This window comes from Cheilinus undulatus, linkage group 8, assembly GCF_018320785.1.
Source record: "Cheilinus undulatus linkage group 8, ASM1832078v1, whole genome shotgun sequence".
Lineage (NCBI taxonomy): Eukaryota > Metazoa > Chordata > Actinopteri > Labriformes > Labridae > Cheilinus > Cheilinus undulatus.
The window spans coordinates 52,554,919-52,573,082 of NC_054872.1; the positions used below are offsets into that span (position 1 = coordinate 52,554,919).

At 40.1% G+C, this 18,164-nt stretch overlaps 1 protein-coding gene across 1 annotated transcript; it reads right to left on the reverse strand.

Annotated features, from left to right (window-relative positions):
* Positions 1–223: 223 nt before the first annotated feature.
* On the reverse strand, positions 224–17,528 carry tmem116 (transmembrane protein 116). Its single transcript, XM_041793624.1, has 11 exons — positions 17,405–17,528; positions 12,625–12,671; positions 11,854–11,917; positions 9,428–9,559; positions 4,871–4,975; positions 1,928–1,977; positions 1,563–1,646; positions 1,298–1,433; positions 1,050–1,194; positions 890–969; positions 224–615 (listed from the first exon to the last, which is right to left on the reverse strand). Exons 1-11 carry the CDS (start codon positions 17,483–17,485, stop codon positions 442–444), a joined length of 1,098 nt encoding a protein of 365 aa, XP_041649558.1. The 5' UTR covers positions 17,486–17,528; the 3' UTR covers positions 224–441.
* Positions 17,529–18,164: the final 636 nt, after the last annotated feature.

The window sequence follows — 18,164 nt, forward strand, 5'->3', positions numbered from 1 at the left end:
AGTTATTTCAGGTTGAAACTGAAATAAGTAACAGTTTGGAGTTTTTTGTCAAACATCTTTAATGTCAAAGCTGAAAAACGATGTCAAAAGAATAAAAAGTCACTCATTCGCTCAGACACATTTCTTTAAACAGAGACGCTGATGAGTTCATGTGATGAAAACCGTTAAAGTCAACCACCTGGAGCTTCGGCGGTTTAGAGTTTGTTCAGCAGCGTCTCTTTCAAATCCTGTTTCCATGGCGGCCCTTCCCCTCGCTGTAAACTCCCCCTCCTTCTTCTTCTTCTCCTTTTCTCGCCTGATTGGTTCAGGATCAGAGAGGGAGGCGCTGAGGTGTTTTCCCTCTCTGACAGTGACAGTTGAGACTTTTCTCAGAGTCTTTGAAGCAGAAAACAGAAAACAGATGCTCACTTTCGCTTTCACTCAGTCCCTCTCCTGTCTGGTTCAGCCGATGGTGCGCAGTGTTTGGTAGCCTCTCTTCTTCTTCTGCGCCCTCAGCAGAGGCGTCTGAGTGTCCACGTCTCGAGACAAAACCCTCCTGCGGGTTCTGCAGAGGTTCACCCGAGTCCAGCCATAGACCAGGCTGTTGAGGAAACCCTGAGAAGCCGAGGTCAGAGCCTGGGACAGAGACGAGGCTTCATCAGTGTGCAGCAAAGTTTAAAGGAATAATAACCTGTTCACAGCTCAGTCCCACTGAGAAACAAGTGTCAAAATCTCTATTCATGTTCCTATGCTTATATAATGCAACAACTGTTCCAAAAAAGCTGGGACACTCTGTAAAATGTCCATGAATTGGTAAAAGAGTTAGAACCTCTGATATGTCGTGTCTTTTCTATCTGGTGTAACGTCCTGATATCACTGTGGCTTTCCTGGATTTCTGCTCCAGACTGACCTGTAAGATGTAGAGGATGACCCCCGCCTCACCCAGACCCGCCAATGGCTTCACCACCTGGAGAAACGCCAGAGACACAGCTGTGGAAACACAGAGACCGTGTTAGGATCTGCATCCTCCACCAAAAACACCACAGCTCTTTAGTTATCATTGAACCAACCTGGACCCCAGCAGAAGAAGAAGATCAGTGGGTACAGGATCATCCGCCCGTCGATGACGCGGAACGATGCCCTCTGCTGGGTGCCGAGATAGCCATTTGATGTCACGACTCGTCTGTGAATATGGCGAGTTTTAACCATGAGCACCTGAGGAGTGAGAGGCAAAAATCCACCTTAAATAAAAGATAAGGAGGAACATCTAGGTGTGGTTCCTTGAGTGGAGATGAAGTTACTTCTGGTTTTTACTCACGATGATGCCGAGGAGCGTGATGAAGAAGGTGGCGAGAAAGATGGCGACGCGATAAATGTGAAACTCCCTGCAGACTCTGATTGGCTGCTGCTCCTCTGAGTTGTAATACAGCGCTCCGGTGTGCATCAGCAGACACCTGGTTTGGTACGGGACGCAGCGAGGGTCAAAACCAACAAGCTACGTCAATATTATTCTACATGATTTTGTTTCTGTGTGATTTCTCTGATTTCGTGGGTCAAAGAGAGCAGAAGTGTTTGAGACACACCTGTAGGGCTGGCTGAGGTTGGCGTGGCATTGACTGAGGTTTTCTTTGATACACGCCGGCATCATCAGCAAAACAGGAATTATTCTGTTAGAGGAGGAGGAGCAGAGGTGAGGAACATTTAATATCACAGCCAGGAGATGCTTTTAGAGAGGCATCTATGATTATAACACCATTATAGCCTTAGCCACGGCAAAAGGAACTTGTAATGGACTGAAAATGAAAAAGAGACCATTGATAAGGTTCAGATGACTTCTGACTCTTCCACTGAGCAGTAGATGACCTCAGCGTGCTCTCAGGGTTTAGCATGCATAGATAACCCAGACTATATAAATAAATCTGTTTTTTCCTAGTGCTAGTGAACTCACCCTGAGAGCAGTGCTGTGATTTTGTTGGCAGTGCTCACTCTGTTGGAAAACTGAAAAAAAAAAAAAAAAAAAAAAAAAACAGGGGAAAAAAAGATCATTAATATTAAAAAATACAGAAAATTACCAAAAAAAAAAAAAAAAAAAAAAAAAAGATCAAATCTGACAATGACTCCTTCAGGGGCTCAGAATGATGGTTGTCATGGTGGTAATGATGGTTGTCATGGTAATGATGGTTGTCATGGTAATGATGGCTGTAATGGTGGTAATGATGGTTGTAATGGTAATGATGGTTGTAATGGTGGTAATGATGGCTGTAATGGTGGTAATGATGGTTGTAATGGTGGTAATGATGGTTGTTATGGTAATGATGGTTGTTATGGTAATGATGGTTGTAATGGTGGTAATGATGGTTGTAATGGTGGTAATGATGGCTGAAATGGTAGTAATGATGGTTGTAATGGCGGTAATGATGGTTGTCATGGTAATGATGGCTGTAATGGTGGTAATGATGGCTGTAATGGTAGTAATGATGGTTGTAATGGCGGTAATGATGGTTGTCATGGTAATGATGGTTGTAATGGTGGTAATGATGGTTGTAATGGTGGTAAAGATGGTTGTCATGGTAATGATGGTTGTAATGGTGGTAATGATGGTTGTAATGTTGGTAATGATGGCTGTAACGGTAGTAATGATGGTTGTAATGGCGGTAATGATGGCTGTAATGGTGGTAATGATGGTTGTCATGGTAATGATGGTTGTCATGGTAATGATGGTTGTAATGGTGGTAATGATGGTTGTAATGGTGGTAATGATGGTTGTCATGGTAATGATGGTTGTCATGGTAATAATGGTTGTCATGGTAATGATGGTTGTAATGGGGGTAATGATGGTTGTAATGGGGGTAATGATGGTTGTCATTGTAATGATTGTTGTAATGGTGGTAATGATGGTTGTAATAGTGGTAATGATGGTTTTCATGTAATGATGGTTGTAATGGTGGTAATGATGGCTGTAATGGTTGTAATGGTAGTGATGATGGTTGTAATGTTGGTAATGATGGTTGTCATGGTAATGATGGTGGTAATGGTGGTAATGAAGGTTGTAATGGTGGTTATGATGGTTGTAATGGTGGTAATGATGGTTATAATGGTGGTAATGATGGTTGTTATGGTAATGATGGTTGTAATGGTGGTAATGATGGTTGTCATGGTAATGATGGTTGTAATGGTGGTAATGATGGTTGTAATGGTGGTAATGATGGCTGTAATGGTGGGAATGATGGTTGTAATGGTGGTAATGATGGTTGTAATGGTGGTAATGATGGTTGTAATGGTGGTAATGATGGTTGTAATGGTGGTAATGATGGTTGTAATGGTCGTAATGATGGCTGTAATGGTGGTAATGATGGTTGTAATGGTGGTAATGATGGTTGTAATGGTGGTAATGATGGCTGTAATGGTGGTAATGATGGTTGTAATGTTGGTAATGATGGTTGTCATGGTAATGATGGCTGTAATGGTGGTAGTAATGATGGTTGTCATGGTAATGATGGTTGTCATGGTAATGATGGCTGTAATGGTGGTAATGATGGTTGTAATGTTGGTAATGATGGTTGTGATGGTAATGATGGTTGTAATGGTGGTAATGATGTTTGTCATGGTAATGATGGTTGTAATGGTGGAAATGATGGCTGTAATGGTGGTAATGGTGGTTGTAATGGTAGTAATGATGGTTGTAATGTTGGTAATGATGGTTGTCATGGTAATGATGGTTGTAATGATGGTAATGATGGCTGTAATGTTGGTAATGATGGTTGTAATGGTGGTAATGATGGTTGTCATGGTAATGATGGTTGTAATGGTGGTAATGATGGCTGTAATGGTGGTAATGATGGTTGTAATGTTGGTAATGATGGTTGTCATGGTAATGATGGTTGTCATGGTAATGATGGCTGTAGTGGTGGTAATGATGGTTGTCATGATAATGGTGGTTGTCATGGTAATGATGGTTGTAATGGTGGTAATGATGGTTGTAATGGTGGTATTGATGGTTGTAATGGTGGTAATGATGGTTGTAATGGTGGTAATGATGGTTGTAATGGTGGTAATGATGGCTGTAATGGTTGTAATGATGGTTGTTATGGTGGTAATGATGGTAATGATGGTTGTAATGGTGGTAATGATGGCTGTAATTGTGGTAATGATGGTTGTAATGTTGGTAATGATGGTTGTCATGGTAATGATGGTTGTAATGGTGGTAATGATGGCTGTAATGGTTATGATGGTTGTAATGGTGGTAATGATGGTTGTAATGGTGGTAATGATTGTTGTCACGGTAATGATGGTTGTCATTGTAATAATGGTTGTCATGGTAATGATTGTTGTAATGGGGGTAGTGATGGTTGTAATGGGGGTAATGATGGTTGTCATTGTAATGATGGTTGTAATGGTGGTAATGATGGTTGTAATGGTAATGATGGTTGTAATGGTGGTAATGATGGTTTTCATGTAATGAGGGTTGTAATCTTGGTAATGATGGCTGTAATTGTGGTAATGATGGCTGTAATGGTGGTTATGATGGCTGTAATGGTGGTAATGATGGTTGTCATGGTAATGATGGTTGTAATGGTGGTAATGATGGTTGTCATGGTAATGATGGTTGTAATGGTGGTAATGATGGCTGTAATGGTCGTAATGATGGTTGTAATGGTGGTAATGATGGTTGTCATGGTAATGATGGTTGTAATGATGGTAATGATGGCTGTAATGGTGGTAATGATGGTTGTAATGGTGGTAATGATGGTTGTCATGGTAATGATGGCTGTAGTGGTGGTAATGATGGTTGTCATGATAATGATGGTTGTCATGGTAATGATGGCAATAGTGGTGGTAATGATGGCTGTAATGGTGGTAATTATGGTTGTCACGGTAATGATGGTTGTACCTGGACTGAGTATCCACTGAGACAGCTGTAGAGTTTCTCTCTGATGCCCGTGTAGAGGTTCCAAACAAAGTTCAGGGTGTAGAAGAAGGAGGTCATGTAGAGAACCTGCCAGAACACAATCAGACTTTATCGTTAGTACAGCGTTAATGCGGCCGTGTTTTCATCTGGAGCTCGTTCACATTCTCACACTCGAGGTTTTGTCCGTAAACATTCTTCCTGAGAAGATAAAGAGACACCAACAGGCTGGGTGAGTCTGAACAATACATGTAGGTCAGGAATGTGTGTGCTGTTTTCTGGTCTCGGTCTTTACATCCAGTTGACAGTCCACCCTGCTTCTGATGCTCTAATTCATCCTAGACTGACCCAGATCACGAGCCGCTCTGGACTGGGTCATCTGGGAACAAACAGCCCAAAATACCAGGACACCAGAAAGACCGGATGGTCTATATAAAGATCTTTGTCCTGTAGAGTCAGTGTGTCAGTATCAGCAGATAAACTACATTTCTTATGAACCTATTCCTCCTCTATCTGCTTCGTCTTCAGGTCTCATACCCCAACCACACAGCCCTGACATGTTGACCTGCTAACAGGATCATGTTGTCATGATGCTGAGGGCAGTTTGCTCTTATTTTGTGTCTGAACTCTTAAAAGGAACTACCTGCAGCTTTACTCTACACAGAGCATTGCTCTCATGCTGATGGAGCTCAGTTCTGTCCACATAAAGGATCCAGACCGTCTCCACACATGTGGATGAAGTGTGTGACCGATAGCCTGGACTGGTTTAGCTCCTGGTTGTCATAGTAACAGTATGAATGGTGTTAACACTGATGAAAATGGAGAGAGTCAAGGTTGTACCTAGATATGAGGAACAGTAGTGTCTTTGAGGTCTGACATTTAAACAGGCACAACTCCGCCACTACTGCTGAAAGGCTCGCCCTCCTCTGAGTTTCAACTTTGACCTCTAGAAAGTTTAGAAAAAAGATGTTTTTGGAAGCTAAGAGAGATAAGAAGGAGCCAGTCCATTTAAAAACTCTAACGTTGATAATAAAATCCTTTAATACTCTAAATAGTTCTGCATCAATCTACATTGTTCTGCACCGTTGTACATAGTTCTGCATCAATCTACATTGTTCTGCACCGTTGTACATAGTTCTGCATCAATCTACATTGTTCTGCACCGTTGTACATAGTTCTGCATCAATCTACATTGTTTTGCACCGTTGTACATAGTTCTGCATCAATCTACATTGTTTTGCACCGTTGTACATAGTTCTGCATCAATCTACATTGTTTTGCATCATTCTACATCGTTCTGCATTAATCTACATTGTTCTGCATCGTTCTACATTGTTCTGTATCAATCTACGTTGATCTACATTGTTCTGCATCGTTCTACATCAATCTACGTTGTTCTACATTGTTCTGCATCGTTCTACATAGTTCTGCATCAATCTACATTGTTTTGCATCATTCTACATCGTTCTGCATTAATCTACATTGTTCTGCATCGTTCTACATTGTTCTGTATCAATCTACGTTGATCTACATTGTTCTGCATCGTTCTACATCAATCTACGTTGTTCTACATTGTTCTGCATCGTTCTACATAGTTCTGCATCAATCTACGTTGTTCTACATTGTTCTACATTGTTCTGCATTGTTCTGCATCGTTGTACATAGTTCTGCATCAATCTACATTGTTCTGCACCGTTCTACATAGTTCTGCATCAATCTACATTGTTTTGCACCGTTGTACATAGTTCTGCATTAATCTATATTGTTTTGCATCATTCTGCATCGTTCTTCATTAATCTACATTGTTCTGCATGGTTCTACATCGTTCTGTATCAATCTGCGTTGTTCTACATTGTTCTGCATCGTTCTACATCGTTCTGTATCAATCTACGTTGTTCTACATTGTTCTGCATCGTTCTACATCGTTCTGTATCAATCTACGTTCTACATTGTTCTACATTGTTCTGCATTGTTCTGTATCGTTCTGCATTGTTCTGCATCGTTGTACATTGTTCTGCATCAATCTACATTGTTTTGCATCATTCAGCATCGTTCTACATCATTCTGCATCGTTCTGCATTAATCTACATTGTTCTGCATCTTTCTGCATCGTTTTGCATCGTTCTACATTGTTCTACATTGTTCTGCATCATGTTTAATGCTCATTTCCTGTAAATTCAGCCTGTTTGAGTAAAAATTTTTTTTGGAAGCTTTTGGAAGCTAAGGAGATAAGAAGGAGCCAGTCCATTTAAAAACTTTAACGTTGATAATAAAATCCTTTAATACTCTAAATAGTTCTGCATCAATCTACATTGTTCTGCATCTTTCTGCATCGTTTTGCATCGTTCTACATTGTTCTACATTGTTCTGCATCGTTCTACATCGTTCTGTATCAATCTACGGTGTTCTACATTGTTCTGCATCGTTTTATATTGTTCTGCATAGTTCTGCATCGTTCTGTATCAATCTACGTTGTTCTACATTGTTCTGCATCGTTCTACATCGTTCTGTATCAATCTACGTTGTTCTACATTGTTCTACATTGTTCTGCATCATTCTACATCGTTCTGTATCAATCTACGTTGTTCTACATTGTTCTACATTGTTCTGCATCATTCTACATCGTTCTGTATCAATCTACGTTGTTCTACATTGTTCTGCATCGTTCTACACCAGGTCAAAGTCACACTTAATCTGTTTATCTGGCAGGCATCAGAGCCTCAGGAAACAAACTCAAATGTAACACTAGCTGCTGAGCTGAAGGATCATGGTTGATGTTTAACTGGAGGTTTCATGTTTTCCTTAGACTGAAAGCTTTTATCAGCATCATGTTTAATGCTCATTTCCTGTAAATTCAGCCTGTTTGAGTAAAAATTTTTTGGAAGTTTTTGGAAGCTAAGAGAGATAAGAAGGAGCCAGTCCATTTAAAAACTCTAACGTTGATAACAAAATCCTTTAATACTCTAAATAGTTCTGCATCAATCTACATTGTTCTGCATCGTTCTACATAGTTCTGCATCAATCTACATTGTACTGCATCGTTCTACATAGTTCTGCATCAATCTACATTGTTCTGCACCTTTGTACATAGTTCTGCATCAATCTACATTGTACTGCATCGTTCTACATAGTTCTGCATCAATCTACATTGTTCTGCACCTTTGTACATAGTTCTGCATCAATCTACATTGTTCTGCATGGTTCTACATAGTTCTGCATCAATCTACATTGTTCTGCACCTTTGTACATAGTTCTGCATCAATCTACATTGTTCTGCATGGTTCTACATAGTTCTGCATCAATCTACATTGTTCTGCACCTTTGTACATTGTTCTGCATCAATCTACATTGTTTTGCACCGTTGTACATAGTTCTGCATCAATCTACATTGTTCTGCATGGTTCTACATAGTTCTGCATCAATCTACATTGTTCTGCACCTTTGTACATTGTTCTGCATCAATCTACATTGTTTGGCACCGTTGTACATAGTTCTGCATCAATCTACATTGTTTTGCATCATTCAGCATCGTTCTGCATCAATCTACATTGTTCTACATCGTTCTGTATCAATCTACGTTGTTCTACATTGTTCTGCATCGTTCTACATCGTTCTGTATCAATCTACGTTGTTCTACATTGTTCTACATTGTTCTGCATCATTCTACATCGTTCTGTATCAATCTACGTTGTTCTACATTGTTCTGCATCGTTCTACACCAGGTCAAAGTCACACTTAATCTGTTTATCTGGCAGGCATCAGAGCCTCAGGAAACAAACTCAAATGTAACACTAGCTGCTGAGTTGAAGGATCATGGTTGATGTTTAACTGGAGGTTTCATGTTTTCCTTAGACTGAAAGCTTTTATCAGCATCATGTTTAATGCTCATTTCCTGTAAATTCAGCCTGTTTGAGTAAAAATTTTTTGGAAGTTTTTGTTAAAATTTAAAAGCTTTCTATTTCAGCAGCACCTTTCAGGAGGAAGTTCAGGTTTTCCAGTTGAAAGTGATCTCAGAGGATCAGGAGGATGCATGCCAAGCTGCAGGTTCCTCAATGTGGTTTATGTTTAAGGAAGCAGGAGGGATGTTCATAATAGAGGGAAATCCCTACAAGGCTGAAAACTTTTGTGAAAAAGTACAGAAGCCACCACCAAAATTATTTTAAAGCTGAATAACACTGGATGTGGCAGAGAATCTGCACATTTGTATTTAGACTCTGTAGATTTTTGTGCAGCTTAAACCGGTGATGAAATGTAAACGACACATTTAAATGGTTCAACTGCATGGAAAAGTAATGCAGCCATGATTTACAGTGAACAGAATTTTAACCTCCTTTTTCTTTTTCTTCACACAAACAAAAGTATAAAAACTGCATTTATTCAGGGCTGTTTCGTTCAGCGGATGAATCTGTGTTTCCTGACTTGCTGGTGTCTCTGAAGCATTTTTTTAAACAAAGTTTTCTCTGCCATGGATGGAGTTTTGTAGGATGCAGGTGTGTTGTTATTGCTGTAGTGTTAGTGTTGTGATGTGTTGTGTGGTGTTACCTGCTCAACAGTGTGCAGGTGGAAGCAGTGTCTGTTCAGGCGGCTGCAGCGTTTGGAGAAGAGAAAGGCGCCGATGAGCCAGCAGAGAGCAAGTAGAAGGTCGGACACACTGAGGAGGAAGAGAGGCTGCAGCTACGCAAAGAAGACATCAAACATCATGGTTAGTTTTGCAGAAAAATACTGAAGCCAAAGACAAAAGTGTCTGAAATAAACAGACCAACTACAACATGAGGTAAATCTATAGATATACGGCTATTATTTAAAGTAAAAGGTGTCTTCTGATGCCTGGCTGGGGTCAGCTCTTCATCTTCTCTACTAATGTCTGATTACATACAGTACTGTGAAAAATATTCCCCCTCCCTAATTCCTTCTCTTTCTGTCGCATATCCGTCACACTTCAGTGTTTCAGATCATCAAAAATTCAATATTAGACAAAAATAACCTGAGTGATAAAGTCAGGTTTAAAATTATGATTTCATTTATGCATGGCAGGTGTCAAACTCAATCACAGCAGGGGCTGGATTCTGGATTCAGGTCTAACCTGAGGGCCTACCAGGGTCAACATTTAACCGTAACTGTCAACCTTATTTTCACCAGTGATAAAATATGAAAAAAACAGCACTGATGAGATATTTGGAAATTCAAAAAAGTAAAAATGATAAGTTTAAAGGCTCAAATCTGACATAAAAATTCCAACTTATTAGTTCAAAAGATCAGAACACAATAATAAAAATAGAAAAAAAAAATTTAAAGATCAAATATACGAGGAGAAAGTTGAAATCATAAGTTTAAAAGGTCAAAATATGACTTAAAAAGTTAAATTGTGAGTCTGATTGGTCCAAATATTGGATTAAAAAGCCAAAATTAGGAGTTGAAAATGTCAAAATGTGAGCTAGAATTCAAAATGATGAATTAAAACGTTCAAAATTTCAGAACTGGGAGTGTAAAAAGTCAAAATATGATATAAAAAGTAAAAAATTTTCATTCAAACCTTCAAAATATGAGAGAAAAATTGGAATCATGTTTTTAAAAGTCAAAATATGGGATTAAAAAGCCAAAGTAAGGAGTTGAAAAGGTCAAAATGACTTAAAATTTAAAACAGGAAATCTAAAAGATAAAAAGTGACATATAAAGTCCAAATTATGAGTTGAAAAGGTCAAAGTATGAAATGAAAAGTCAAATCATAAGTTTAAGTCGTAATCTTGAGATACAAAATTGAAAATATAAAATAAAAACACGAATTATTCAGTTTTTTATGGCTTAATGAGGATGTTTTAAATTGGCCTAGGTTAAGTTTACATTTTTATACAGGAGGAAATCTGCAGACCTCAGACTGGTGGGTCAGTTATAAAACTAATATGATAGGACCAGATATAATCATTCCGTGGGCCGGATTTGGTCCCCGGGCCTTGAATTTGACACCTGTGATGTAGGCTAAAGTCATCCAAACCTTCCTGGCCTTATGTAAAAAAGTACTTCCCTCCTTATGAAGTGCTTTTTAAACACCAGACCCAGACCTGATCACTGCCAGATCTTTAGAATCCAGAAACCCCTCCAATAGAACCTTTTCGACAACATAAAGTAGACTTAAAGATCTTCAACACATCATGCAACCATCTGAACAAACTCAAGAAGTCACTGGCATCCATCAGCCTGAAAGGGTTACAAAGACATTTCTAGGACTTTGGGACTTTGAGAGCCATTACCCACAAATATAGAAAACTGTGAACAGTGGTGAACCTTCCCAGGAGTGGCCGGCCAACCAAAATCACTCTGAGAGTGCAACCACAAATCATCCAGGAGGTCCCAGAAGAACCCAGAATAACACCCAAAGACCTGCAGGCCTCACTGACTCAGTTAAGGTCAGAGGTCATGACTTAACCATCAGAAAGAGACTGGGAACAACGGCATCATGGGAGAGTTCCAAGACCAAAACCACTGCTGACAATAAAGAATGTCTCACATTTGACTAAAAACATCCTGATGATCCCTAAGACTTCTGGGAAAATATTTTGAGGGCTGACCAAACAGAGTGGGACAACATTCCTCCACAGTGATGAGAAAGACTCACTGACAGCTATCACCAATGCTTGCTTCAGTTGTTGCTGCCGAGGATGGAACGACCAGTTATCAGGTTTAGGAGGAATGACTGTTTCACAGAGGGCCAGGGAGGATGGGTGGATTTACCCTAAATAAATGAAATCATTACTCATAAACTGACTTTAGTATTTACTCAGCTTATCTCTGACTGATACTGAAAATAGTTTGATGATCTAAAACACTGAAGTGTGACAAATATGAAGAAAAGAAGAAAAAGGAGCTAAACTAGCTAGAGCTAAATGTGAAAAAAGTTTAACTGATTAAAAACTAATATTTCTGAACAAACATTGCTATAGGATCAAACTCAGACTTGGTCTTGCACTGACCTCAGGTTTGCGTCTGAGTCTCTGTAACATGACAGAGATGATGATGGAGCCGGAGCCCACGATGCTGAAAACACAATCATGCAGACGATGTTAAAGAGAAAGAAATGTTCCTCCATGCTAACACTTCTGCTCTTCCTCCTCTTCCTCTCATTAATGACAAACTGAAAGAAAATGTTCCTCCATGCTAACACTCCTACTCTTCCTCCTCTTCCTAACACTCCTGCTCTTCCTCCTCTTTCTCTCATTAATGACAAACTGAAGGAAATGTTCCTCCATGCTAACACTCCTGCTCTTCCTCCTCTTCCTAACACTCCTGCTCTTCCTCCTCTTTCTCTCATTAATGACAAACTGAAGGAAATGTTCCTCCATGCTAACACTCCTACTCTTCCTCCTCTTCCTAACACTCCTGCTCTTCCTCCTCTTTCTCTCATTAATGACAAACTGAAGGAAATGTTCCTCCATGCTAACACTCCTGCTCTTCCTCCTCTTCCTCTCATTAATGACAAACTGGTAGAACCTGAACTGGTCACCAGTCGACCTCAGCGCTGACATGCAGAGACAAACAATCAGGAACTCTCTCCTTACATGAGTGGAAAAAGTGCTGAATGCTTGATTCTGTAATCTAGATTAATGACAGATCTGAACTGAGTTAATATCAAAGTCAAACACCTGGAGGTTTGTAGGTTTAGGTTTGAGTCTAGAAAAGATGAACATGTCTTTACTGGTGCCTGCAGGGACCAGATCCACCATGGGAGGTTTAAAGGGACTGACCTGAGCAGAGCCATGAGCAGCTGGATCCACCGGACTGCTTCATAGACCTGCAGAGACACAACGAGCAGATACAGGACTGTCAGGGACCAGGACTGTCAGAAACCAGGGGTCAGTTCAACAGCAGACACAGGACCATCTGAGACCAGAGGCCAGAGTCCACTTAGACACAGAGACCAGGGGTCAGATCTCATCAGAGTCTGTCAGACACTCAGTGGTCTGACTGCAGGTGGAAGTGAAAGAGAAACACTTTAAAGGAGCTGAGATCAGACCAACTCCTCCACACTCATGATTGATTAAAAACAGAAATCGAAGCTAGGAAAGAACAATGAAGGGTCAACACGAGGAAGAGGAAGTGAATACAGGAACCTGAACTTTATTTAATACTGTAGAGATCCATAAAAATAGTTCAGGCATGTTTTTAGACCAGTGAAGCTGAGGTTTAAATCTCAGAGAAGTTATTTTAAAGCTCTAACCTGATGGCTCAAAGAAACTGGGATTATAAGGTGATTTATATCTGAGACATTAGTCCCTGTAGGGGGACCTGCCCTGGACTTTTAGACGATAATAATAGAGACACAGAGAGGTCAGGAGTCCGTGTTACAGAAGCTGGACTGTAGGGTTTATGAAAAAGAGAAAACACAAACAACTGAAGATTTCTGCAGTCAGGCTAGAGCTCAGAGTGATACTAGCACAGAGTCTGCTCATGCTAGCACCATTAGCCTTAGCAGCAGCTAGCATGATGACATCCAGAAGAAACCCTACTATCTGTCCCGCAGCTTTTACTTCACTAACATCATTCCCCACCTAGCACATCCTTGGCAGGATGCATGGAGGTGGTTTGAAATCCGCATTTAACCCATTTTTGCTTTTTTTTTTTCCTCGTTTGCCACTTTCTGCCCATTTCCTGCCACTTTTGTCTTGTGTTGTTGTTGTTTTTTGGGGGGCAATTTTCACCCATTTCAATCACTTTGAGTTCATCTTGCCAATTTATCTCAGTTTTTTTGCCACTTTTGACTATTTTTGCATTTTTCTTAATTATTATTTTTATTTTTTATTTTTCATTTAACTTGGTTTAACTCAGTTCAACTTTATTAACCCCTCAAGGGGCAATTAAAACCATTATGTAACTTTTCACCCTATTTTGCCACTTTCATCCCTTTTTTGCTCTTTTTCAAACATTTTTGTCACTTTTTTAACTACTCTCTGCCCATTTCTGCAGCATCTTTTTGCAACTCTTTACTTTAGCTTCCTTTTGCTTATTTTTGTCCATTTTTAAGTTTTTGCTGTCTTTAACCTATTTCACCCTTTTCAACCTTTTTTGTCCCTTTGAATTCATTTTGCCAATTTCTGCCACTTCCACTTCCACTTTTTTTTTTTTTTACATTTTTTGCAACTTTAAACCAAATTTGTCACTTTTCACCTAATTCTGATCTTTTTGTAGCTACGTACCTACTTTTTCCTGTTGATTTGCCACTTTCATCCTGATTTGACTCTTTTTGCACATTTTTCTTTGCAACATTTTGTACACTTTAGTGGCTTTTTGCTTCTTTAGCCCATTTTTGGCATTTTCTTCACATTTCTTGGTACTTTTTGATTATTTTGTCACTTTTTCTTCATTTTGCCAGTTTATACCAATTTCTACCACTTTTTGACTGTCTTTGCACCTTTGTACCCATTTTTGCATTGGTTTTGCCCTTTTTCACCATTTTAACCCATTCTTGCCACTTTTCACTATTTTTTTTTCGTCTCTTTTTACAGTTATCCGATTATTCACTATATTGCCCCAAAAAGATATCTCAGTGTGTTCTTTTTTATTCTCTGGTATCCTGACATTTGTGCACATTGTGGCCAAAATATAGTCTGACATAAATAGTTCAGTGCCTGCATCCACACTGTAAACATCAATAATATAAAGGTAATTCTGATTTAATAAAGGGCTTTACATTTTGAAAAAGGCTTTATTGTACTACAGCTTAAATAAATGAAAGTCATTTTTGTTGCTTTGATTAGCGTGGTTATTATTCAGGTTAAAAATAAAATATAGTTTTCACAGTTGACCTCTATGGACCCCCAGTTTGGCTGGGCCCCAGAAAGTTCTCCCCTTTATCCCCCTTATGAGTGGCCTTGCCAACATGCACCACATGGTTCTTGTGCATACTAGGGAATTTATTTCAGTCAGGAACACTCTTGTCATACATTTAACCATTTTACTGCAAAATGGATCTACAGTTTTACTTGGCAAAGAAGGCTCTGCTTTAAAGATTCTCCCTGAGTTAGTCAGCAGCTTTGACTTTCCAGGGAGTGCATGACTAGAAACCCCCATATGGATAGATACAGTTATGACTGAATACAATAAAATTAGTTCAAAAGCAGTTAATCCATAGTAGCATGAATCTGAATATGAGGGTGCAACAAGCTTTAGACTAGAAGGAAGAGGCTTGGGTGGAGGAGGTGAAGCTTTAGTCTGTAAAGGAGGAGGCTGGGGTGGAGGAGGTGAAGCTTTAGTCTATAAAGGAGGAGGCTGGGATGGAGGAGGTGAAGCTTTAGTCTGTAAAGGAGGAGGCTGGGGTGGAGGAGGTGAAGCTTTAGTCTATAAAGGAGGAGGCTGGGATGGAGGAGGTGACGTTTAGTCTATAAAGGAGGAGGCTGGGATGGAGGAGGTGAAGCTTTAGTCTATAAAGGAGGAGGCTGGGGTGGAGGAGGTGAAGCTTTAGTCTATAAAGGAGGAGGCTGGGATGGAGGAGGTGACGTTTAGTCTATAAAGGAGGAGGCTGGGATGGAGGAGGTGAAGCTTTAGTCTATAAAGGAGGAGGCTGGGGTGGAGGAGGTGAAGCTTTAGTCTATAAAGGAGGAGGCTGGGATGGAGGAGGTGAAGCTTTAGTCTATAAAGGAGGAGGCTGGGGTGGAGGAGGTGAAGCTTTAGTCTATAAAGGAGGAGGCTGGGATGGAGGAGGTGACGTTTAGTCTATAAAGGAGGAGGCTGGGATGGAGGAGGTGAAGCTTTAGTCTGTAAAGGAGGAGGCTGGGGTGGAGGAGGTGAAGCTTTAGTCTATAAAGGAGGAGGCTGGGATGGAGGAGGTGACGTTTAGTCTATAAAGGAGGAGGCAGGGTTGGAGGAGGCGAAGCTTTGCCAGTAGCAGCATGGTGAATCAGCATTGTTTCAAACAGGGATTAGTGAGACGTATGTTATCTTTGAATCAGCCGCTGTGTTGAGAGCTGTGATTGGCTGAGGGAGCTGGGAGGCCATAACTGGGATCAGCTGGCCGTCAGAGGCCGCCACCCTGTACCAGTCTGAACTCTCAGATATCAAACAGTAGCTACTCTGTTCTTTCTGCTCACACTAAGGTGTGTCCTCACAAGTTTTAAGTATGACCTCCTTATAAATGTCTATTAATGTGTCGTCTAAACTGGTGAAATTAAACACAGCATATGAATGCATGTCCTTTCACAGCTTCCATACAGACCTGTGTTTATCATATATTCTGCCTGTAGTCTGAGCTCTGAACAGCTACTCCTGCTGCAGGTTTCAGTCTGATTCTTTCAGACTTGACTCTGTGGAGTCTGTCTCAGCTTCTCTATTTTTAAACTTTCACTCTCCAACATCTGCAGCTCATAGAAACCTGACGACAGCTGTAATTCTGTTTTTATACTTCTACTCACTGGTACCAGTGGTAAATATAGCTCAGTGTTAGTTCATGCAGGACACAGTAATCATATGGCCAGCTGTAATCAGCTGACGGCCTAATTATCACCTCCCAAAGCCAATCACAGCTCTTTCTGTCAAATGTGACCTATGTCCCACTGATACCTGCTTACATCAATACTAATGCACCATGCTGCTGCTGGCAAAGCTTCACCTCCTCCACCCCAGCCTCCTCCTTTATAGACTTAGGCTTCACCTCCTCCACCCCAGCCTCCTCCTTTATAGACTTAGGCTTCACCTCCTCCACCCCAGCCTCCTCTTTTATATAAGCATTAAGCTTTACCTTGAGATAAGTATGCTGGTTTTGTCATGATAATGATTTTATGTTCAGAGAGAAATGCCAAAATCAACCTGTTGATATGTAGAAACAGAGTAAATAAAATGTATGGATGTTGTTTTTCATTAGTACCTCTTCCTTTTCCAGCCTTTTGTTGCCCTGTCCCAACTTTTTTTGAGGATGCCTTGCTGGCATCAAATTCAACATGAGCTAATATTTTTCATCACGTGTTAAAACATCTGATGTGTTGTTTATGTATGGGTTTATGAGATCTGTCAATCATATTTATTTACATTTTACAGCGTCCCATCTTTTTTAGAATAGGGGCTGTATTTTTTTTAATCTTATTTTATCCCCAACCCTAAGGTCATCACACACAACCTCTGCTTTCATGCATCAATAATAAAAACTCTCCATAGAATAAATATTTTGATTATTAGTTATCCTGGTTTAGTTGGTGGAGAGAAACCACACGACTGTTCAGTGTTCTTTTAGCGTTTCCTTCTGAATGTTTCTTTACTTCATTAGAAGATTCATTTAAACTGTTCATTTATTCTAGAGGAAGACTGACAAAATAGAAATACGTTAATTTAAAAGATGACGCAGATGTCTTCTTCACGGCCCTTTTGTATTTTTAATAAAACATAAAATGCAGCAGTAGTAGAGATCTGGGTGCAGGATTCTCTCCAGGATTCTCACCAGTCAGAACGTCTCAGTTCTTCCTCCAGGGCAAACCTGAAGTTAGTTTAGATCAGACTTCAGAGCTAGTCTCATATCAGAGCAGGTTTTTCCTCTCCTACCTGGGTCCAGTCCTGAGGATCCGTGGTATTCCTCTCTGTGCCGTTGGTCAGATCCTCCATCAGACTGTGTGCAGAGAACATCCTGGAAAAATCAAAGATAGAACCAGAGTGATGAGGTGAAAGCTCAGAGCTGAGTCTGTTTAAATGAAGCTCCAGCAGGAGAGGAGGATTTTATCCTGCAGGAGGATGGCTCACTAACACAGACTCTGCCCACTAGTTCAAGACCACGTCCCCTCAGAGCTGGACCAGGAGGCTGAGATGAGAGCTGGACCTCTGATGAACATCTTCAGTGCCACCTGCAGGACTAAATACACCTGTTTATGCAGAGGTGGAGAGTTTTCTAGGAGATTTACTCAAGTTAAAGGTCAGTTACTTTGATTTAAATGTTCTTAAGGATCACCCTTTATACAGCACATCAACCAACCAATCAATCAATAAATCAGTAAAACCAATACCAATAGTTCTTTGTGTGGAACCATTCTGTTAAAAGATGGATATCAAACCAGCGGGTCTAGACTCTACTCTTTTTACCAAGCATTGATCAGTAAATTAGAAATCCAGCTGATCATTAAACATCCATCTGCAGATCTGAGTCTAAAAACATGAATATTGGTGCAGACAGAGTCAGAAACTTCTGCTGACATTACCTGTCGATTTAAAGTTCATACATCAGCAGGTACTGTAAGGTACTGTTCTTAAAAAATAATTAAACTTAATTTATTTTAAATTTATAATCAATGAACTTATGGGTGTGCCATTT

Excerpts from the sequence above, each read along its gene's own strand:
- tmem116 (XM_041793624.1), bottom strand. The coding sequence starts at position 17,485 with ATGTTCTCTGCACACAGTCTGATGGAGGATCTGACCAACGGCACAGAG. Across the intron at positions 4,976-9,427 it reads ACCTGCACACTGTTGAGCAG|GTTCTCTACATGACCTCCTT; the intron begins GTAACACCACAC and ends GTGTTCTGGCAG. Across the intron at positions 1,434-1,562 it reads AACCTCAGCCAGCCCTACAG|GTGTCTGCTGATGCACACCG; the intron begins GTGTGTCTCAAA and ends GTACCAAACCAG.